At 37.0% G+C, this 25,416-nt stretch overlaps 1 protein-coding gene across 3 annotated transcripts in view; it reads left to right on the forward strand.

The window, feature by feature from the left end:
• The window catches only part of LOC106661487 (acetylcholine receptor subunit alpha-like), a 356,838-nt gene that overhangs the window by 306,800 nt on the left and 24,622 nt on the right, over positions 1-25,416 (forward strand). For all 3 annotated transcript variants that reach the window (XM_024229480.1, XM_014384928.2, XM_024229485.1), the window contains 2 exons: positions 1,199-1,243; positions 22,194-22,303. In XM_024229480.1, coding sequence (XP_024085248.1) covers positions 1,199-1,243; positions 22,194-22,303 — 155 coding nt within the window. The remainder of the gene's footprint in view (positions 1-1,198; positions 1,244-22,193; positions 22,304-25,416) is intronic.

The following is a 25,416-nucleotide window of genomic DNA, read 5'->3' on the forward strand; positions in this document are numbered from 1 at the left end:
AGTTGCTCTAGCTCTACATGAATTATTTGTGTAGAGCTGAAACGTTATTATTTTACTTAATTATTTTATTACAGTATTACGTTGGAACTTAGTATGCCACAATTCTGGCAAACCAGCTTAGCATCAGTATCTTTATTATCATCGTAACCATTTCCTTTTCTAAATCAATTGACAGAAAAATTCAGCGTAAGCTAGGTGCCAACAATGTGCATTGATTTGGCTAATATGCGAGAAAATATACCAATACTGTATTATGTAATATTTTTAAAAAGATAGTTGCTACTTGCATTATGTTGTTTTTAAAAGCTTAAAATGACTTATGATTTAAGCTTAAAAACTTAATGTAAGTAGGGACTATCTTTGTAAAAAGTCCATTACAGTTCGTGGTCCGATTGACTAATTAAATTTTTCAATTAATTAATATTTATGAAAGTTATTGGTCGAGATAAAAAGTCAGCGTCACGAGCGGGATTCGAACCCACGACCTTCGGCTAAATACGCCGCTGCTCTACCACTCGAGCTATCGTGACTTCGATGCTCGGGCACTAACTTCCCATCTCAACCTCAACTCTCGAATTTTCCCTCCTTTTTGCCATTTTTTCAAATATCGTGTAATCTATTTGATTCTCGGCGACAAATGAAAAGGCCACGGAAAGCTTTCGTGAAGATATAATTCAGTTTAATTGTTAAATCCATTAGGTTTCGTGGTCCGATTGACCAATTAACATTTTTCAATTAATTAACATTTATGAAAGTTATTGGTCGAGATAAAAAGATACTTTTTAAAAAGAATTGAACAACCCGCTCACTCCACCGTTTATCTTTTCTATTGTATTACGTATGTGAATAATAAAATCCTAAAATTGGAATGATGCAACAACAATTTTATAATAATATAGTTTTATTTAATCTTGTTAAAGGCGTATGTTTTCTATAATCGAAAATTCTTTTTTTTAATAGATTTCCTTAATGAAAGAAGAAAATTATTGTCTTTATACAAATGTGGCAGTTAGTTTTTTTTAAGTGTTTTCCTAAGCAAGGATGAGAGGTCGAAATTGATACGAATCTACTGGGAAATATTTATACCGTAATTGTACAAAGTGGTTATCGTTTACAATAGTTCCCACTGCGGTAAAGTCATTTATACTTTGTACCAAGTCGAAATTGAATCTGACATTGTTTTTCCTCTATGTTTCAGAACCTGAAGAACCAGATAATGACAACGAACCTCTGGGTGGAGCAGGTAAGGGAAAACAACTGGTGGAGCCCTTGAGGCATCCTTCTATAATGCACGGCTCCCAATGGCCACTGAACCTTCTCTTTAATATTTTATTCAACTGTAAACAAACCTTCGCTCCGGGACCACTACGAAGTTAACTCTCCAGTGTAACAAACTCCATCCCATCCCCTTTCTTTCATAAAAGAGGTGAATTTTACATCGGAGCACTATTTGTCGCTATGAGGCACCGGTGTGGACTGCTGCTATATAAGTTATAAAGATATATGAGATTTAGCAGTTTAAAAAAACACAGGATGGTATGTCAGGCATAAAAATAATTTTAGAATTGTCGTTTGCTCGTTTCTCATTACCCTGGCCCGCCTATGATTGCCATTTTTGTCTGCCAGACGCTTGTCAACATCTTCAGGTTTGCATACAATATGTTACATATATTATTATCATCAATAGTTTTTTACAATTAATTAAGTATGTAGAGATTAGTGACCGTTAATCGATAGTTATTCAGATATCGTGAGATGCGGCCGGGTGTGATGTAGGTTTCAGAAAAACATTTTCTTTATCGTGCCAACCTTTCGATCTTTTATTGAGATCATCTTCAGGGCCTGGGATTTACAAACAATGTTTACATTTAACAATTACATTTAGGAGGTGGAAAAGTGAATTTATACAATGCAAACTATATTTTATATTCAAACAAAGTATTTCTACTCACTCAAAGTGTTTGTCTTCTGTGTAATTGTGCCATCCTTGCGTGTCGTGTTGAGAGTGCCAGTGAGATTTTGCTGTTTTATGTTTATATATGTTTGGTTTTGAAAGGGTGGGGAAGGAAGTCGGTATATAAAACCTACATCACACCCGACCGCATCTCACGATATCTGAATAACAATTAATTAAGGTTTTTAGTTGAGATAAAAAAGTCAATGGCACGAGCGGGATTCGAACCCACGATCTTCTTCTAGATACGCCGCTGCTCTACCACTTGAGCTATCGTGACCACTTTATCTCAACTAAAAACCTTAATTAATTGTAAGATTTTAATTGGTCAAGCGGACCACGAAACTAGTGAATTTAATAATTTTAAAATGGAGTATACTTTCAATAAAGCTCTCCGTGGCCATTTCATTTGTCGCCGAGAATCAAATAGGTTACACGACATTTAAAAAATGGCAAAAAGGAGGGAAAATGCTCTTTTAAAATGATTTGTCAGGTTGTATAGGGTCACATTTGAAATGTTGAAGTTGAACTGGGCCTGAGGTATCCTGTTAATTTTTCTCCAAAAAAATGTAAAAATTTGAAATTAGACTAAAAAATATTAAACGCGTATATTTTGTTTTGTTGATAGCGTCATTGGTTCAAGGAAAATTCAGCTGGGATACCTAAAAAGACATTCTGTATATATAATTTATAGAAAAACAGGTTGAAAATTTACATAATTGTTTTTACATATACTTTATTTTTTTAGGGGGAAGTTTTACATGAAAAAAGGGCCAGGGTCGACGGACGGAATCGAACTCACGACCACGTTATTAAATTTTAATTGGTAAAGAGTAAAGTAAATTTTGTAAAAGCACACACTCATCAAGCAAACTTATCATGGTATGCATAGTATGTAATCTTCTCGACATGGACGAAATTGATCCCGCCCAATTAAGGATTATTAAAACAATTTACTTACCCTCGTAATAAACGATAATCCCCCGGCCAACTTGTAGTTGTGCATTATGAATATAAAGTGGGTGTAGTATTTCCAATTAGCGATATTAATGGCCCAATCTAATTAAAGGACGGTTTTGTTGGAACAGACATCGGCTGATCAATGGAAAATGATCAAACATAACTCACCCCTTTAAAATTGAGTGAGGAATTGTTTCAATTGAGATTTGAAAAAACAACTGAATTTAATCGGCTCTTTCTTTCCAACCGGCTTGAAAGTATAAAAGGCCCATGTTCCAAATGCGATTAGACATTAAATTCTTCAGCAGCAATTATTCATTGCTTGACTAATTAATTTTGCCCGGGCGAGTGGTGTAGTTAATAAGTAGCTGAAGGTGAGGCGGGAAAACCGATAAATATTAGCGAGACGATAAATCATACAGAAACAAAACAAATATTCACACGAATAGCAAAAGATAAAAGAAGAAATAAAAAGGTAATATAATTGATTAAAATCCTTAGAAAAGAAAGATATTCTTAAAAACATAACTTCTATGAAATACTTGTTTGCAAAGTGTGGGAAAACAATACAATCTAAAAAAATTAATGACTTTTAACGTTCTGGGGTAATTTTTGCTAATAATTTTTAGCATAATTATGTTCATATACACAAACTAAACATAATGTATAGTAACGGGTCATAAAACATGAAATTGTTAATGTAAGTATTAGGGGCGAGTAAGTCTTACTATTTATAATTTCTTGCTTGATTATTTACTAAAAAAAGAGTCAAAAGCCTTACAAAGGTACAGTAAAACCAAATCTCTGTGTTTTTATCATTAAATTTTTTTGTAACACTACTTTTGTGTATAGCGAAGCCTGTCGATACTGGTTGTAGTTCATTCAGAATAAGTTTGGATCAGTGTTGGGCAAAAATTAGTCATGTCTAATGATTAATGATTGATCACTCAGACTGTTAGTCATGATTGGTAGTAAGTGACTAATTTAGTCATTAGTCGCCATATGTGATTGATGACTAAATTAGTCATGACTAGTAATTAAATAAGACGCATGACTAATTTAGTCACAATATAGTTAGTCATGACTAAATTTCGATAAATCATGTTCAAATGGNTATATATATATATTACGCACTCGCTAAACCCTTATCTGTTGCAACCCTTCACATTCCTCCCTTATCACATCTACACGTATTCACTTCCAAGTAACCCCTCCTTCATTACATCCCCAAGCCTTTGCTAATATTAATATTTTTAATTGAATCCGTCTCGGGCTTTCATCGAGTATAGACCGAAGATTCCCTAATTGGAAGTGGTTATTCCAGTTTTTTATTTGCTTGCTGTGTAATAAATAGTATTCTTTTTAAAAACTAGTTTAATACACGCAAAACCATAATTTATATATATATATTTTATATATATATTTATATATAATATATATAATATATATAATATATATTATATATATTGGATTATGCACTTCTAGCGTTTTATACTTAGTATAAGCCACCTTAAAATACTTTTTTTAAGATTTTGCTTATGGCGTTGAGAAGCTTGATGGGTTGGTGGTTTATTGCGGTCCCATTTACTCATTTTGACAAAAATTACTCTAGAGATTATCCTGGTTTCGGGAAAATAATCAAACAATTGCACGGTATTAAACAAGTATAGAAGTAATATAGTCATTTTTAGGAAGGTACTTCTGTACTAGCCTGCAGTCACTATGAGAATGTCCACTAGACTGATTAAATTTGCGTATTTTTCTAATCATCGCTTGTTCAAATAGTGAGGTCCCTGACTGGCATTAAGGAGTAGATAATAGTTTCTAAACTCTTATTCCTGATCTGTTTCTGCATAACATTGTTATTACCTCATGGATGTAGGTTAATACACATAAAACATTTTTTTAAGTTAATGCTAACAGACAATAATGAAAATGTTATTAAACAACAGGGCATTATACCCTCTAAAAACGATTATAAATCAAACTTAACGAGTGTATATAAAACATATTTAAAACAAATGAAGGTTAAGAAGAAAATTCATGAAGTTTTCTGAGTGCTCTATATTTTGCCTTGTACAGAAAGTACGATTTAAGCATTTCTTAATGTATTTGCAAATAAATAATGAAAATAAATCGAAACGGCCGAGAAAATGAAAGTTCTAGATATGGCAGGAGCCGGAGAATGGAGCATCCCTTAATTTCAAAGGATAAATGAGACCAATGACTTGAATTATCATTTGTTCCAAGAGGATTTGCCCGAGAAAAATGAAAGAGCCTGGCTAAACTTGGAATTAAAGCTACGGACTGGTGGGTTTATGAAAGCGAGTTTGAAGCTGTGACGGTAAAAACAGACAAAAAAAATCCGTTAGAAAAAGAGAAGTCATAGCTGATCACTAGAGAAGACCAAGAGACAATCATCTGTGACAGTTCTACGTTATCTCATTATTGAAAGGTAAAAGGATTGATACAGATTGAACCATTCTCGACATTTTAATTTATTTTGTAAAACTTTAAGACTTTGTTAACTGTACTTATTTTCCGATTAAGTCGCCGGAACATTGCCCATATTAAGACTGGGTGTCAAGAATTGGCAATCGGCTTTGCTTTTGTCTTGGCTGCGAGGTATGTCAAACCATCCTTTAGAAAGCAAAGCATCCCCTAAGGACTTTAGGGTCCGGTTCATCGAGCCAGGAACCCCTGGAGTACGCTAAGGGAAATATCTCCCCCTCCCGTACTTATCCCTTCATCGCTCTAATAGACAAGAGCCCTTAGTTCAATAGTTTAGTATGACTAGCCCCAAGCAGTTTCCTATCCGAATTAGTCCGCTATTAATAATTGAGATGATAAGACCGTGTAATTAACGATGGTTTCTCCCTTATGGATTATTTAGTGGATGGCGACAAAAACAACTCTCGCTCGTCTCCGGCTTTTAGTCAAAACTCAGCGTACAAAAATTTCTGTGACAATTATATTCGTTCAGATTGAAAATTATAATGAGGTTCAATTTATAGCACAGCTTTTACGAGTGAATTGATTGATCAGATTCGACAATTCAGAGTATTTGAGCAATACATTTTCGCCTCTGATGAACTTATTTCATTCGCAATTACATCGGCTAAAGAATCAACAGTTGTAAACGTATAGAAGGAAAAATTCAAGAAATTGTAAAGGGAAGTTTTATAATTACATTATTTCTTAATGGTTCGACGATTATTTGATTTTATTCCCATTACATTTAATGTCAGTTTGCCTTGGTAGATTTATTTTGTCGATCACCTTTTATTTAACATTTTATAGTTGATTATGGCAGTTTTTATTTTTATTTTTGTTTGTTTGTACAATATAGTTTGTTTTAATAAGGCTTAAACATTATATATTGGCCGTACTAGTAATAATAAAGGATAAGTATTGCCAAATAATTACGAATTTACAAAGTATAAAAAACCTCAAAAACTTACACGGCTTGGATATCCGAGGAGAGTTATAAGTAGTTCTGTTACAATAATAATTAATAAAAAGAATGGAGAAGAAAACAAACGTAAAGAAAGCGATAAAGCAATATTATTTACAGAAATAATAACGCTATAAGATTACATATATTTAAAAATATTGAATGGTCATCGCGTTCAAATATTTAAAAAAAAAAAAAAAAAAACATATATCGTATAAAAAATGTGTAATATTTAGAGACCGTTTATGAATGATTAGTAAAGATCGTGAGATGCGGTTTGGTATGATGTAGGTTTAGAAATATTATTTAAGGTTTTTAGTCGAGATGAAAAAAAGTTAATGGCACGAGAGGGATTCGAACTCACGACCTTCGGCTAGATACGCCGCTGCTCTACCACCTGAGCTATCGTGACCTCGATCCACTCAGACATCAACTCCCCATCTCAACCCCGCCTTATGAGTTTTCCCTCCTTTTGCCATTTTTCAAATGTCGTGTAATCGGTTTGGATTCTCGACGATAATTGAAATGGCGACGGAGAATTGACGACAATTGAAAAATGGCAAAAGGAGGGAAAACTTATAAGGTGGGGTTGAGATGGGGAATTGATGTCCGAGCGGATCGAGGTCACGATAGCTCAGGTGGTAGAGGAGCGGCGTATCTAGCCGAAGGTCGTGGGTTCGAATCCCTCTCGTGCCATTAACTTTTTTTCATCTCAACTAAAAACCTTAATTAATTGTCTTGTATTAATTGGTCAAGCGGACCACGAAAATAGTGAATTAATAGTTTAGAAAAATATTTTATTTACCGTGCCAACGTTTTGATCTTTTTTTCAATTAATTAATCTTTATGTAAGGTTGTAATGAAAAAGCTAGTGGCACGAGCGGGATTCGAACGCACAGCCTTCGGCTCAATACGCCGCTGCTCTACCACTCGAGCTATCGCGACTTCAAAAATTTATAAAACATTTTCTTTATTGTGGTAACATTTCCATCTTTATTTAGCTCATCTTCAGGGCCTGGGATTTACAAAAAGTGTTTGGGTTATACAAACACATGTAAGATGTGAAAATGAATTTATACAATGATGTACGCAATACATAACTTTTAGGTTTATTCGTGTGTGTCGTGTTGAAAGTGCTAGTGACAGATTAATGTTTTTTGTTTATATATATTTGATTTTGAAGGAGTGGGGGAGGAGATATGGACAGAAATTTCGCATTCTGAATTGTGCTAATACTGGACATATAGCCAAAAAATGAACCATTTCCAGTTTTGCCCTTAAGTTATACAATGAACATAGATCCACTGTCATTTTCAACGCATGGGGCATGGCAACCTCATATTTACACGTATTATCTACGTGTAAACACCAACACCCGAGGTGAATGATTCTCGCTTCTGCCGACAATTTATTGAAAATCACAAAAGCTGGAATTGCCGGTGGAATGCAAGAAGTGATAAGCTCAATTTTGTCCATGGGTCATTGTAGCATATTTGAGCTTATATAAATCAGTGATCAGTAAGTCCGTAGAGCCGCATGATATGGCGTAGAAGCTCTCGTAGGTTCTCTCGGAGGACCTGAAGTGGAGATATTCGATATATCGTAAATGTCGGGACATTGGTCTTTGAGGCAAGCTACCCCGGTTCCTCGAGGCTTCGTGAGAAGCAGAAGATGCCGGGTTAGGTTGGGGTTGCATTTCATGGACTTTGTTCAAGCGAATAGAATCTCTTAGGGTTCAGTGATAAGCGTTACACATTTCTCGATCGCTGTGAAAGGTATCGCGGACCCCGACCAATAAGACGATTGTTGTACGTTGACGACCTCCGTTTTTACCATACGGACCAAAGCCCGATGATGTGCATGCAGAGAAAGGTTGCTCGAGGTGTTCCACCTATTTGAAGGATGCCATTCCTTGCCTCCATATAAAGTATGAGAAGGAATACCATCCGATATGTGCTTAGCACGATTTTTGGAGAAAATACGATTGTTTTGTTATACATACTACTGAAAACTCACTATTGTTTGGAAATACATAGCTATTATAATAAATATGGCATAAGGAATAATTGGTCTTCTAGTTTACAAGCGTACATACTACAACCCGATGATACTTTCGTTTTCCTATCAATTACGAAAGCTGGTGTTGTCGATGGATTGCAAGATGTGATAGGTTCAACTCTGGACACGTGTTTATGTACGTACGGCACGTGCCGATTTGAACTTATTTAAATCAGTGATCAGTAGTAAAAATAATTATAACAGTATAATTTATCTTGAATTTACTCATGAAATGATGAAACTGTGGAAAAGCTGAGTAGATTGTGTATTGATTTTTTCAATTGAAGTATGATCAAAGTGTACAAATTATACCAGTATGGTTTATGTAGTTTCTCGTAGAGTCCAAATTTTGATAAAACATGCTGAATCACACAATCAACATTGTTGAAGACTCTTTTATAGTAAACATTACATTGATCAGTGACGTACAATACGTGTACAGTGAAGGTGTGAAAAAAAAAACGCGATAAAAACAAAATTTCTTATGGTCGTTTTTGCTTTTGAATTTGTTATCTTCGTTGAAACACGCCTTTGATCGAGAGGGTTAAATATACCTTGAAGTAGAAATGCATTTGGTGAATGTAATCTATTAGTGCCAACCTGCCATGCGGGCTTTATCTATCTATTGAAATATCCTTGCAAAGGTCTTAGATAAGCCTAGAGTAATTGCGGAGTTGGTTATATGATAGGACTTAAAAGGTCCTAATTCCCACAGATTAACCGGTATGGCCCTCTCCTCGTTCCACGGTGACAGATCCAGCCTCAGCCTTTGTCGAAATGCGGAGTTAAAAACGTAAATAAGGCCATTTTGTATCCGTGGAAACTTTCTTATAAGTAGACAGCAGATAAGGCGGTTTTGAAGAGCCGCCCCGGGCCTGGGGGAAAATTAGGTCAAAGAAAAACCCATTGTGGCTCAAAGGGAAGTAGGTAGAAAATGGATTGTAAAGACTTTTTCAACTCTCACTCTGCCTTTCCTTCTCTCCTGCGGGTGACAGCCATCGACTGATTACGAGATTTATGTAATGAAAACATACATAAATGCTATAGATTCAATTGGTGAACTTTCAACTTTGCGGCCACATACTCGCTTTACCCCTTGCTACACATAATTTTAATTGAAACGAACAAACATCTAATTTTATGTTAAATTAAATCCTCTCGTTTGCCATAATTGCCTTATAACGTCACTCAGAACAGAGACAAAAAGCTCTTTAAAATTTAAAAAAATACCTATTTTAATTTTCCAATGTATATATATTTGCAACATTCACTTTATGCCTATATTTAATATATTTTTGTTCCATTTGTTTTCTTATATTTCTTTGTAAGACATTAAGACCGGTTTACATGTTGACGTTAAATAACATGGAAAAAGTAATCGATAGCGGAAACCGTTCCTCTTTGATATGACTTCGTTACCATTCCGGGAAGGGTTTCACCCCAGCATCCGACCCAGAATTGATATCCGAAAAGGAAATTTCAATCGGGATCGATCCAGTGAACCCTCCCCCCCGCAGACGACCCGAAGATTCTTTGAAACCCGACGGGAGATCTGTGTTTCCAACGTCAAACTGTCGGTGCAATCTTCTACCCTTCCCGTTGGTTTAACGCCTCTACAGAACTGCTGAGACGTTTAATCTGTTTTTGAGCCGAAAGTCAGAAACTTGAGTTTTGTGACGAAACATTCAAACTGCAGACTGTTTATCGGAGAAAATTTTATATAATTCCATCGATGAATAAGTAATAAACAGTTCATTTTTTAATTGTCTTATAATTTGTAGTGCACCATCAAACATAATAAACCGGGAAGGTCGGTTGCAAATGACAATCGACTTCAGAATAATCGAAATGGTGTAAAGCCTAAGCATTAAGTTTGTCTCGTTTACAAGTTCATGACTTATTAACCACCTGGTTGGAAATTATTTTTGGAATCTATATAGCGTAGTACTAACAAATACTATTGACAACAATTTAAATTAGAGTACGTTAATAATGAATGCTATACATCCTCTGTATGGATTTCTGTGGGGAATTCTATTGTGTGCAGTGGGGTAAAAATAGAGAGACCATCAGAACGAAGACATATCGGCACAGTGAGACACAGAGAAAAAAAAATAGATATACGATGGGATGGATTAATTTGTCGCAGTATTTAAATCACGTTAAGTTAGCTCTCTTAAACCTTCATACCACTTAACGGAGAACATTTTAGATTATAGGTATATTTTTATTTAAAGATAGTAAGAGGGAGAGAAAAATTTAGTTTTTGGCATATGTATTTGTGTGTGAAAGAGAGAGAGAAAGAAAGAGAGAGAGAGAGAGAGAGAGAGAGTGAGAGAGAGAAAGTTATAAGAGAAAACAAGAGATAGATATTTAGATAGATGGAAATAAAGATAAAGATCGAGATATAGACAGAAATAGAAGTAGAGAGAGAAAGGTAAAACAAAGAAAAGAGAGATAGATAGAGGTAAAGATAAAGATTGAGATGTAGATAGAAATAGAAGGAGAGAGAGAGAGAGAGCGAGAGAGAGAGAGAGAGAGAAAGCTGAAAATAGAACGAGAGCGAGATAGAGAGAGACCTAGAAATATAACGAGAGAAAAAGAGAGAGAGAAAAAAAGTTAAAAAGAGAAAAGAGAGACAGATAGATGTAAAGATAACGATAGAGATCTAGATAGAAATAGAAGTGGAGAGAGAAAGTAAAAAAGAGAGTTAGATAGATGGAGAGAGAGAGAGAGAAAGAGGCAGAAGGAGAGAAATTGACAGAAACACTTAGAGGCCGCCACCCTCGTTTTTTATTCCAGTAAATACTTGTAATCTTCATAATTTTTACTTTTTGCTGTTTATTGGATATTTTTAAAGAAAAATATAAGATAGCTAAATAAACCTTAAACTGTTTAAAACAATTTTACTAGAAATATTGCTATGAAAACAATGAAGAAAATATTCAATTCAGTACGGCGTATTTCATCCTTTTGCGATGATCACCGCTTGCATTCGATGTACCATCAATTTTACACGGTTTTGAATGTAATATATGTATATATATAAATAGAGATAGAGAGAGAAACAAAGAGAGAAATAAATAGTGAAAGGCAACACGAGTTTGTACGGTTGTATGTTTGGTTTGTGGGTGTGTTCATTAGACAGAAAAAGAGCGAGTGCTAACGAGGAGAGGTAACGAGTGAGAAATTTGTGCGAGTGAAAGTTAAATGGTTTTTTTCTCATGTTCGATGATTTCGAAAAGATGACCATGCCTTTTTGTCTCTACTGTAATTACCCTCACGAATTGCCCGGATCTGTAAAGCTTGTAACGACTGAGCAACAGTTAAAATATCAATAGCCGCTCAGCGCAACATCGGGTTGAGACATGGCACAGAAGGGGTAAATACGCTTGCTTATAGAGCAGAAGGGGAAAGTGAAACATAAAACTGAATTTATTCATTTTGCTCTGCTTATAAATTTGCACCACTCATTAAAATTCCCCTCTTAACTGACTCGGCAGCTGAGCTGCTGCACGGTTCATGCCCTTTATCCAATTACACGCTGGATACGAGGGCAAAATATATAAAATTAAGAAGAACTACCAAAAAAAGACAGAGAGATCCCTCTTGGTATGGTTTGAGAGGATGATATGGTAATTTGGAATACGAGTTAAGAGTATGCCGTCTCAGTCAGCTCTGTTTTAATGTCAGAGTGAATATGGAAATTCAAAAGAGGAAAATAAAAAAAACAATAAAAAAGATTCCTTTCAAAATTATACCAAGTTGTAATAACAATTGTCCAACTTCGTACGACGCTTTGTTAGCTGAAATTCTCTGGTAAACACTTATCCAGGCTGGAACTTCGACTTTTCTCCCAACACTTGTGTTTATCTCTTGTATGAACTCGGTAGAATAACTCAAAGATGAAAGTTTAAATCTGAATTTAAAAAAAACGCTTGTTTTCCATCCTCAGTACTGAAGTTTCACTATTAAAAAAAATCAAATACTTCTCTTTAGTAATTATTCAGGGGAGGTCTTGATTTATATTCGGATAAAGCGGAAGCCTTTGTGCCGGGTAGACAAGGTAAGTCGAAGTTAGTAATAATGTTGGCGGCAGGGTAAATGAGGCCACAATGGCCGCTCCTAGGAAACTTTGCTTCGCTTACTTGGCTCCTGGTGATAAAGTTTCCGTTCCTGAAGGACCGGGGTATTGTTTCTTCGATATCAAATATCTGCGCCCAGGGTGTGATCGGTATCTTGGACTAACTGGTCAACGTTGAAACTAACAAAAATAAAGAGTTCAGATGACGCGTTATGGTAACGAAAGTCATACAAAGATATCCTTCGGTTTTCAGTAATTTTTTAAAACATTACGACCGAAATTCTTTCAATTTTTTAAGCTAAAGGAGAATTTGAATAACCAATATATTTATTCATGTGTAACTCCGTATGAACCTTCCGCCCATGTGTTATTATATATATATACATAAATTATGCAGGATGGGTGACCAAGACCTGAGGTGTTAAATGCCTGGGTAGACTCGAACCCCGTCCAGAAAAGGTCCGGGACTTGGTCGGCTCACGTGTCCTGCATAAACCTCTTGGACTTGTTCACAAACCCCAAGATTTTGGACCATTTTATCTCGTGAAGTGATTTGGTGATGTCCTCTCCTTCAAAGATTTCAAATCTAGACCTAGCACACCTATCACATTCTGCGAGGTAGTGCTTTGCCGTTTCTTCTTTTATTTCGCAGAAGCGGCAAAAAGGATCTGGTAGGATACCCATTATGAAGAGGTGTCTTCTCAGTGGGCAGTGGCCCGTCAGAATACCTATCAGCCTCCTAATTCCCTTCCTTGAGATAGAGAATAGCCATTTCGATTCAGCTGGTTTGATCGCCTTAACAAACTCTTTCGATTGCCTGTGTCCGGGGGATAAATTCAACTCCCTAAGGAATTGTTTCATGCCCCAGTTATGGATACTCTCTTTTGCTGTGCTCATAGAGTGAGGTAATACCGGTTGTGGTCGAACAAATGCAGTATTAGAACCTTCTTTGGCTAGGCCATCCGCCTTTTCATTGCCATGGTGTCCTTTATGTGCCGGTATCCAATAAGGGTACCTTGTTCTCACACCTGAAAGAGATCCTATTGATAAGATCTATAGTTTCCTCAACCAGTCGTGAGGTTGACAAATCTTTTTGTAATGCCCTAAGACTAGCCTGACTGTCAGAGAAGATTCTAATATCTTTTTCCTTAATTTTATTTTCCATAAGTGTTCTACAACACACATTGATGGCAAAGATTTCCGCCTGAAAAACGGAGGTGTTATTGCCAAGAGGGGAGGAGATGCTGATTCCTAATTTTGGTATGTAAATTCCTGCACCACTCCCCCTACCTTTGATAAGTGATCCATCTGTGTAGCAGTCTATGGTACGATGGTCATCATCCAGACTATAATCATAATCACAAGGGGTGACTACCTGAAAGTGCTTTTTCCCCGAAGGGGATCTTTTTAGCATGTGCTATTAAGGATGAAGATCTTGAAAGACCTTCTAAACTTGGTAAAGAAATATAATATATTCTGATATTGTGCTAAATTGACATCTTTTTTTTTTAATTTTTATAACAGATGGCCTTTCGTTGGGAGTGCTTTGAGCTTATTGTATGATTTACATGTTGAGTATAGGTTAAATAGGAGCAGTTGCCTGCTCCTGAATTACAGAACTTTGAGATCAGGCTCGGAAATGGTTTGAGTCAGGGACCGCTGTGGTTTAGTTTTCTGGTAGACCCCAATGGTTGTTGGTTGTCTCCATGTACGCTACAAGGATGGGTGAACCGTATCAGAGGGGGAAAGTGAATAGCCAAAAGCTTTTGTGGTTTGCACTAGTGAGATTACGCTAGTAAGTAGAAATCCAGTTACAGTCCTTATTATTAGAGATTAGTAGTAGAAAAGCTATCCATTTAAGTCAACTGAAATTATAACTTTTGTTCTGTCTTCATCCCAGTAAGTAAGAGGTTCAGATGTTCTTTGGAAGATAAGTGAACGTTTAGCTCCTGAATCTAGAAGACCACTGATTTTTTGGGTCCTGTGTTTTAGCCCTTTGATGGCCTTTTCAGAAGGTCCTGTTGTCCGATTTTTTTGTCTCAGAGAAGCCTTTTTTTAGTATACACCGCTCTACTGAGGACATCAATTATTGCAAGTTGCACTGTTCAAGCTTGTCATGCCACCATCCCAAGATTATCCAGTCGAAAGGTCGCTCAGCCACACAACCAATCTCGATCGGACTAAACGGTACTTGTCATATCACCACGTATGGTCGAATGAGACCCGTCGATAACTTCAGACTTCCCTTGACTAATAGATTTTTTAAGGACACATTCAATTTGATTGCGAGACGTTCCTGAGAAGTAAACATGCTTATTTTTCATTACCATTTTCATGTCTGGTAGAAACGAAGAAAACATCTGAAAATAATTCTCCATAGTCCAGTTATGTTTAGTCGTCTGGTTGATCATTTTAATTATTTCAATTAATTATTCTTTTTATAATTTAAGGTCTTGGTTGAGATGAAAAAGTTAGTGTCACGAGTGGGATTCGAACTCACGCCTCCGGCTTAATAGCCGCTGGTCTAAACACTTGACCTATCGTGACTTCGATTCTCCATAATGCTGATGAAAAATCGATTGGTTCGTTATCCCCTTCATTTCTGAAGAATTAGGCTTATTTAATCTCCTTCTTGTTGGACTATTTATAGGCAATAAAAATTTCACGTTTTTTGAAACGGGAAGGCTAGGTCTACGTAGTTGTCGATACTCCAATCCTTCCTGATCTTCATGGTTTCCCTCAAGATCTCCGACACGATAAACAAAGGGATTTGAAGTTCACTTGTCAATGGATATTACTATGGTTGTTAGTTTGGTGGATTTAATCTCCAGATTTTAAGTTAGGTCTGACTAAAAAGGTAAAACTCGGGAAACAGTTCAAGGAAAGCAGTAGGAATGTCGAAGCTAGGCCATACGGACCGGGACGATGGTTAAATTTCATTCAAAAGTTTATTTCTTTAAAAAAAAAAACAATTAGTTTAAGTTTTAATTATTAAAACGTAAAAAGTTATGTTTTGTAAGCACAAAGAAAAATATAAATTATTTTAAAAAATACAGAGAAACATCTAGGCAGGAAATTTCCCAGAGTTATTTTCCACCGTTGTGTTTTCCTTTGAAAAAACCCTTTCTTTCTAAGCCTCCTCTTCATCAATCCTATCCCCAATCAAATCATCCTGACAGCGTCAGGAAGATTTTTCCTCTGCCCATTACAATCCTCTCCCTGTTACCCTGTAAGATACCCACCTGGAAGACCTCTGCCTGGAGATTATATCCAATATAACATCGTGAAGTTTGCCATCTAAGGAAAAGTTTAAAACAAGCTGGTGGTGTTGTTTTTTATATTCTTTTCGCCTCATTTCTCTAGTATAGTTTTTCATTTATCAAAAAAGTGACATTACCCACAAGAACAATCTTTTATATCCTGTTAAGTTAAAACATTTCAGAAATGATTGTGAACTAGTAGGAAGCATGAAGTTTCTAAGAGCCACTTTATAATTTATAAAGTGAAACGGGAAGTTGCTAACTTTCTCAATTGTTTGAGGACCGGGGATAAAATATTCCACTCTTTTGGTTGAAATAATACAACTCAATTAGTTATGAGGAGTCTAGGAGGAAAAGCTTTATTGGCATCAATCATGAATTGAGTGGACTTTTCTCACTTTTTTCTACCTAAACCGAAAGACATTTTGTTATCAAGCCTCAATAAAACATTCAATTTTTGTATGATGTTAGCATACTGTTTCGACTGAAAAATGACACGTTTGATTCCATTGACAGCTATTACAAGAACACCAAGCTGGTCAAACCGTTATAAATATCTAAAAAATTGATATTTTACATTTTTCACAGCTTATCCCACAAACAATTAATTAATTATAAAATCGTTCTCTTGGGAAAGTTTGCAAGTAGAATTTTCCCTCGTTCGGCCAGATGGGAAAGCAATCGAACCGTTTTCTATATCTGAGGGATGAGGGATGTCGACTGTGCTATTGGTAATGTTTCACGCTAATTTCAATTTTCCAGCCCCAAGTTCCACGATCGCAAACCGACGGGAACGTTCACTGTTTCGGAACCTTTAACCGGTTGTCGAATAAATATTTTAGCCATTTAATTCTATTCAAGTTGCGCAGTTCTGGATATCAACGATTACAGAATTTTGAAATTGATTTTCTATTTTTGTATGGCTCTGAAGTAAATAGTTTTAAATAATTACAATTAATTAAGGTTTTTAGTTTAGATAAAAAAGTCAATGGCATGAGCGGGATTCGAACCCTCGATCTTCGGCTAGATACGCCGCTCGTGACCTCGATCCACTAGGACAATCCTTCGATCGACAATCGATCCAACTTCCCATCTCAACCCCACCTTTTGAATTTTCCCTCCTTTTTGCCATTTTTCAATTCGAATCCCGCTCATGCCATTGACTTTTTTATCTCAAATAAAAACCTTAATTAATTGTAATATATTAATTGGTCAAGCGGACCACGAAATTAGTGAATTTAATAAGTTTTAAGTAATTTTAAAAGACCTACTAATTAAAAGTTAAAAGTTAAAGTAATTAAATTAACACAAAATGATAGGTTATTTGGCATATCTACTTCATGTATTTTGTGCAAAATCATTAAAATCTGATTTTATGTGCGTATTTTGTTTTAATTTCCGTCTAATATTTGGACATAAATGACAATCTGGCATTGTCCATGAAGTTTTAATTAATAATAATAATTTTGGATAATATTATAAAGTGGTTCTGAATTTCCGTCTCCCCTCGTTTATGACATTCAACGTTGAGGTTATTATTAATCGTATATGACAGGAATTACTTCACTTATTTTACTTTATTTACTAAATATCAATGTTAGATGAAAAAATGATTAATTAAGATTGTTTTGTTTTTTTTAATTTCGGACCTGGCAAAATTGAAAATGCTAAAATGGTACATTGTTTTCGTTTTGGGCAACTTTTCCCATTCTGTGATTTGATTTCTTTTCTAAGAGAAAACAATGGGTTTTGTCGTAACGGATGATTTCATCAGTAGATTGTTAGTACACACTGGCTCGATCATCAATTTCGAAATGTTCATCTATACTAATAGAACGGAACATTTTTTATTTGTGCTACATAAATAAAATTATGTTAAGAAATCGTCAGATATCAAGTTATGGATACAATTTGAAATAGTCATAAATAGTGTACATTGATTTACTTTTTAAATTGAATTTATCATTTGGCTCGTAGAAAAAATTATTTTATTCAATTTTAATTATTACATACATTTATTCCTTTATGTTCACAATTACTGGCAATTTTCTGTTTGATACAAAAGGATAAGACAAGGCAATATTATTTCGTGTTTTTATATCGCACATTGCGAAGGATTTTTTGAAATTGGTCTTTTATAAATTGGCAATTGCAATGTTTTCTTTCCTTATTATACGTAATTCTAATTGCTCTTTTTTGAAGTCATAAAATTTTTATGAAATAATTTTCACTAACCCAACATTCAAACAAATCAAAACAGATCCTTTGAATAGTATCATATAGCACTCTCAAGACCTCAATGTTCACTTTGTTTCGTACTTTGTATAGTAAAAACTACTGAGCGCAATTTTTTCTGCATAAGATGTTTTTGGACAAAATAAGCTTTAAAAGTGAGAGTACATATTTTTATTACTTATAGTTTTGTATATATAATAATTAATGGACGACTAACGGTTCGACCGAGATTTTTCAGTCGTTTTAATAAATAGATCATTAAATAGTTACATTTTACATTGCTTTGTTTATGATTAAAATAATAGTATTCACTCACAAATTTGTATTTACAGCTTTATTTTATTAAAAAATGAAATGGGCATAAATGAGGACAAAAATATACGAATAAAAAGCATTCTGAAAATTAAATGCTAATTTGCTTTAGCATATATTAATTTTTTTAATGTTCTCAACTTGAAATCATTTCTTTAAGTTGAAGTAAAATTCTTTTTTTATGAAACGAAATTTAGCATGTACACGTTGGATATGTAAATAATACTTTAAAATGTTTAATACCAAGGAAGACAATTTAGAAAATCTATAAAAAAATTTCCACGGCAGGTTTTTTCATCCCACACAATATATAGAATAACTGGAAATTGTAAGTTTTTCTTCTTTCCAATATTCCGTACTAACTCTTTAATAAATAACTGAGTTTGTTCTTTAAAATTAATATTTTTTAGAAATAATTGTAAGTGTTTGGTTTAAACTGATATTGGTATAGGAATTAACTGTTTTATATAAGTACAAATTTACACATTAATATACACACGTGTACAGAATTGAGTCATCACTTCTCGCAGTCAACAGGAAATTCCAACTTTTGCAATTTAGTATTAATTAACGGCAGGTTTCGTAATCAGTTCCTAAAACTAATCCCCTTTTACACTCAATCTTAGATGCAACCTTTCTTATTTACATACCGTTGCCTCAGTTAGGGGGTGGAAGTATTCGATATTCATCCATCACCCTTTTCACCTATCATATAACTAACCTAATTGAGGGTTGATGGGTACTCAATATTCCGCCATCGACCCTCTCACACTACACACACACTGGGGTGCACGACAATATCAGCATTATGCAATAAAAAACAACCGTGCTTCGTCTAAGCATCGGAACAGGGATCCCAGATGGTCATCGGGTGGCCGGCGCACCTTTCATTATATAAAGAGTTAAGGAGTCCTCCAGGTTGTTCGATCTGAAGAAGCCCAATTTTAAAGGGGGCGAGCTGCGTTGGTTTTTTAAAATGAGCTGAACTCTGCCGTTTGGAATATGGATGAGCAGGGCTTCTGTATCGACGGAGGCTGGTGTAGCAAATACATGACTGTCGGGGATGGTCGTTTCCTGGAGGATCTCTTATGGGATGCCGCTGAAGGGGGGCGAGTTTTCTTCGGCGGTCATGGAAGACTGGCTTGTATTACTGACGGGTGTTCGCCCTTTGGAGGATCTCAACGAGATGCCGCAGAAGAAGGGTATTCTCTTGCGTCGACCATAGATGGGGCGGCGAACGGCGGCGGGAGGTATTCAGGAACGATGATCGGGGCCCAAGACAGGTGTCCCCGTTGTCTGAGTTCGACTATTTGACTGCTTTCCGTTCTGTCGCCGGGGGAGAATTGGGAACTTTCCCCTTTTCCTCCATGTGCGATTAAGGGCTCGAATCACTGAGGAAGGGTCTCCGAGGAGTTGCCTTTTGAGGGTTTTGGTGAGATACCGCAGAAGGGGGGTAATCTCTTGTGTTCAGCCATTAAAGAATTAGTTAGAGAGCTCGAATAATACTGAGGAATCTCGATTCTTCCATTCGTAAAACTTCATTGCCGGTCTGGTCGCGGGGGAGAAAAAAAAACAAATGGAAACCGCAAAGAAATACTTCCAGTGCGGGCCCTAGCCTGCAAAAGTGAAGACTTCTGGCTCTTGAGTGGGCGTTCTGCGGCCCTTGGGTTAGTAGCGGCTGGCCGTAATGGCTTCCCTACGAAGTCCTGAGGGCTGTGGTCGCACGCCGAGAGTCGTTGATGCCGGGAGAGGGTTCATACCGCTCTCCCATAAATAACTCCGATGCGGTCTAGGCTTGGTGGTGGAGGATTGTCTCTTAGCTCTGGGGGAAGCTGTTGGTCCTGGGAAAGTAGCGGGCACCCTTAAAGGTGACCTGGTGGAATCCTGGGGTCTCTGTCGCTCACCAAAGGGCAACCAACGAGGATGATTGAACTGATTAATAAATCCTCAACGTCACCGATCTCGTGTGGGAGAGACTTTATAAGCTTCCGAGTGGGTGGTGGAATTACCCTTGAGTAGTAACAGGCACCTAAGGGAGCCTGTGAGGCTTCTGTTGGGGTTCCGGGCCCATGAGGAGCATCAATACGAAGAATGAATACCTATGACGGCGAGTGGTATCGTGAGCGGGGATCGGGGCCCAAGACTGGTGTCCCTGCGCCTTGGTTCGGCTACCTGACTGATCTGGGTTTCTTTCTGACGACGGGGGAGAACTGAACACTCTCCCCCTTACCTTCATGTGCGATTCAGGGGTTCGAATCGCTGGGGAAGAGTCTCTCAAGGCCAAGTCTCTCGCTCACCACGAGCACAATATTTGTGAGGAATGGACACTTGTGATTGAGGTAGTTCGGTTTCTCCTACTCGAGTATGCTTTGCATTGTTGTGCGTATGACCGGCGTGGTACACTTTGGGAAGCGAAAGATCGGACCACCTAGGCTGAGCCTATGGCGTCCTTCGAATGCGCATGGCAGGTGTAGGCTGAGCTCGAAAGGAGGTTTTTACCGTAGCCGGTGCTCCTCTAGGGGGTGGCTAGTAATTCCACTTTAAACGAAACCGCGGCCGGGGCGGATCCGGAAGTTTCTACACTATGGGAAGCCCCAATACTCTGGGTGATAGAGTGGTCTTCTCAATCTAGGGAGTGCGCGGGAGAACAGGCTGATGTATTTCGGCTTGTTAGCCCTTTGCGCGCGTCATACGACCCGATGCACAATGAGGGCCCGACTATTCGGAGTGGACAAGCGGAGAGCGAGGTTGTTTTGGCCCTTCGGGGCTGAGACGCCTCTACACCAATGCTGCGGCGGTAACACTACTCCGTCGTATGCGGAGGTGCTCTCATCTTGAGAATCAAAACGTCCGATATGGCCGAATAGGCCAGGTGCGGACGCTAAAGATCCTCTAGTCTTGTGACGACGAGTACTCGGGAAGCTCATGTATCTCACGAAGCCTCGAGGAACCGGGGCAACTTGCCTCAACTTGCCTCTAAGACCAATGTCCCGACATTTCCGATATATCGCATATCTCCACCTCCTTTCATACACTTTCTCGAGATCTTATTAAACATTAGAAACCATGATGGTGAACTCAATTTTGTCAATAGGCTAAAATTTACAATATTATTAACTGGACTAATTGCAATTTACCGTAGACTTTTAAAAAGAATTCAATTGTCATGAAAAATTGACTTATAAAAAGAATGTATGTTATTTTGTTTGACAATTTTATTTTTTATTTTTTTCGGGCAAAAATTATTTTGTATTGATAGAAAACCAATTTTTGCAGCTTTCTAATCTATGTATTTTCTTCTATCACCGTTTTTACACCATATGGCAGACCACATTTGATCAGAGCCTTGCCCCTTCAGACTACTTTCTACAACCATATTAGTCTATTACAGTCTGGAGTAACTTAATTCGTAAATACTTATCATTGGTTAATTTGTATAGTTTTGTCATCATTTTTTTAAATCTAATATTCAACTTTGTGATTTAGACATAATGATTAGTCCTAGAGTTCTAAAAAAAAGGGATCCCCACTTTTAGCATAGAGAGATGAAAGCTATTCAATTGTGCCATAAATGTGTGGTCATAAAAAAATGCGGAAGAAAAGTCCTCGGTCACAGTGGATTGTTTTGAAAGTAATCAGTGAGTACCTGTCAACGCTTGCTTTCCATACGGTCTGACAAACGGTCTTACATAGTTTTTAAAAGATAAAATTCATGTTTTCTTAAATTAAATTTTTTATATTAAAATGGATTTTTTAAACTTTAGAAAAGTAAGTTTTACTTAATTTGTTTAGTGTATATTGAGGCAATATTCAACACTTACATTTGATCTACTTACATGTGAGTTTAATATTTTTTTGTTTTTTTGTCTTTTTCAGTCATGGTACGATTACAAACTCCAATGGGATCCGAAAGAATACGGCGGCGTAGAAATGCTCCACGTACCTTCAGATCATATATGGCGACCTGACATCGTCTTGTATAACAAGTAAGTCCTCGTCTTAGAAAATGCAAAACGGGCTTAGACGCTTTTAGCTGGATCATGTTGTAAGGAAGCGGTTTAAAGACCCCTATAGGCGACGACGGTTGTTATTTATTGTTTCAAAGTGGTTAAAACGTGATATTAAAAATGCAACAACACATTCAACATAATAAAAATATGTAATGTACGTTTTACACGTAGTTTTCTTGATTCCACTCCGTTTATCGAACTTCTCACTTAAGTTAACGTTCCCTCAATTTTATTATTTGCACAACGTCGCAATGATTCATCGTGCTGATTTTCAAAATTGGAAATTTTAGCAGTAGATCTCAATCGTTAATGAGATTGATTGGGGGGCCCAGATGGCGACAGAATTCATGATGAAATTCCATTTTTAGACAAGCTATTAATCCGATGAAACTTTCTCATTTTACCTTGTGCTTTATTAATTCCAGAAAGGCTCTTTTATCTGTACTCTGGGTTAAACAAGTTTTACAAAGTTGCCGGCGGTTTGAATACTTTGTTTTTTATTTAATTTCTATTTTACACTTATCTTCCTCATCAACGTTTTGTTATTTGGGGGTTTTTATAAAGCCAATTTCTTGAATCCTAATTTTCTTAGTGAAAAATGTAAAAATGTGTAAAATAACCAAAAATGCCTTAAAATAGACTCCAAATGAAATATCTTATTATTAAGAAATTTTTAGTAATTTAGTAACTATAGGAAAAGTTATTTCAAAGAATATCAAGGATTGCCAAACGTTGCCATGAATTAACTACTTTTTCATCAAAATGATTTGTACATTCTTATTCTTTTACATTCGTCTTGTATTATATGTTTCTATTTGTAGCTGCTCCAGAAAAAATTGTTCAAACTGAAGAGTCTTGATTCGGATTTTTTAAACTCTGTTTTTTTTACCCGCTTTTAAATGTTTACGAGCAATAGAAATATTACACAAATAGATAAATTGAATAAATATACTTAAGATTGCAATATTGGCCTCAAATCTGTACTATTTACTATTTTGTTTAAACGAGAGTTCGCAACAGCAGAGGTTATATCAACCCTCGGGGAGCCGGCATTTTTTTTTTTAATTATCCCTTGTAGGATTTACTAAACCCTACTTTTCTGTTCCTAGGATTGTATTATTTTTTTTTTAAGCCCATTTGTATGTCGAGTTGAATGAAGGGCCGTTGGATTCGAACCCGGGACCTTTACCTTACCGTGATGCTCGCCGTATTTTTATTTTTGTTAAAAATATTTTATTGGGTAAAATAGCCAGTATTAAAGATTATTTAATACAATCCTAGGAACAGAAAAGTAGTGTTTAGTAAATCCTACAAGGGATAATTTTCAAACTTGATAAACTTTAAAGGCAACAATGTGAGGACTTCAGTTCTATTATATTCTTAATTGATCTACAAAAGCATTTATACTTCCAATTGTACACATTTTAATTATTTACATATGCCACTCCTTCGGAAGTAAGACACATCAAGACATTCTGTGTCCTAACCTTTTTTGTTCTGGCAAAACACCTTTGGTTATAGCTTTATTTGCGTTTTTTCTTGCATATCTATGGTAATAGCTTAGTAGTCCCTTCATGGGCGATTCATCATCTGCAGGAATGTGGGATACATTGGACATTAGCATCCTTAATGAGCATCTCCTCTCGCTAGTGGGGATGGGTCATAATTCAATCGATATTATAGTAACACGCATATATACGTGCACAAAGAGAGTAACGAAACCTTTTTTTATGCGTAACTAGTTTGACAGGTCTGAGGATTTGCTCTATATTCCGTCACAGACCTGTTCTACATTTAACCGCTCATGCAAATAAATACATTCTCACAGTAGAGCCTTTTTTTTTTTTTTTTTTTTTTTTTTATTGGCCTTGCATATTAGCCATAGTACGAATTCTTGTGTGTTCAAATTGGGGGTTATCGGGAAAAAAGGGCCAGAGGCGACGGTGGGAATCGAACCCACGACCGCGGCGTGAGAGTCTCTCATGCTAACCACTCGGCTACCGCCACATGACATGCTGACTTCTCCCGCTTGCCTCTTCCGAGGGGGTGGGTTAACGTTGTGCACTTAACCAGTGCCGCGCGTAAAGGGATACCCAAAAGGTGGTAGAAATGGATCGGCAAAGTCTCCCACGTACTCCCTAGATAGAAACGACAACTATGTTTCTCTGGGTGTAGAGGCTCCGCTAGCGTCGAAACCTCCGGATACGCCCACGGTTTCGATTTTAGTGAAATCTCTAACCACCCCTTGGAGTAGACCATGCCTTCGGTAAAGGCCGCGCTGTCGGCCGCCACCGATTAGCACCCGCCCCGTCCACCATTTTTCACGCATTCGAGGGACGTCGGCAGCAAGTCGTAGCTCCTCTGGCTGTACTCTCTCGGCAATCCGATCATGCAGAGGTCATGCGCAAGTACTACGTCCACGGCCACGAATGAAACACAGCCTTTTCTCTAGGTACCCGCCAGGGGTCTCACCAGTCAACCACTGCGAGTCCTCACCCAAGAAGCTGGGCTTGAACCTGGAACGAAAATACACTGCCCCGCAGTACATATGCACCCTCCCCCTTCCGTATTTATATATTCAAAACATACATTTAGACTGGATCTGGTAAATTAACCGGTGTGTGCCTCTGCTACAGCACCCTCCGTTCGCGGCCAGCTCTCATGCCAGCAACTCCCTTAACGCATCTCCGGGGACTAGGTAGGCGTCGTCTCAGCATCCTCGCACACTATACGATTCCTTGGTCCTGTCTTCCAAATGCATGCAGATTCTGCTTAAGGCGATGATGCACGCCAGGAAACACGACCAGCTTGGCTTTAGAGAGTTCGTTACATTCTCAAGGCTGCACAATTATTACCAGGAAACTCCCCTTGTAACAAAGAGTTGGGAAGGGTCTGCTGGAGTCTCCTAGGAGCACGCGCTGCACATTCTCAGGATTTGGATTGAGAAAAAGGTATACAGTTTTGCGAGATGCGCTTGCACACATCCCACCTGCTCGCTCGACGTGAAAGGGACCAACAATGAGGTAATGGTTTATCGTTTGGTATAAACATGTATAAACAAGGAACATTATTATATCACTAACATTCTC

Source organism: Cimex lectularius, unplaced genomic scaffold (assembly GCF_000648675.2).
Source record: "Cimex lectularius strain Harlan isolate CLEC.00 unplaced genomic scaffold, Clec_2.1 scaffold20, whole genome shotgun sequence".
NCBI classification, from domain to species: domain Eukaryota; kingdom Metazoa; phylum Arthropoda; class Insecta; order Hemiptera; family Cimicidae; genus Cimex; species Cimex lectularius.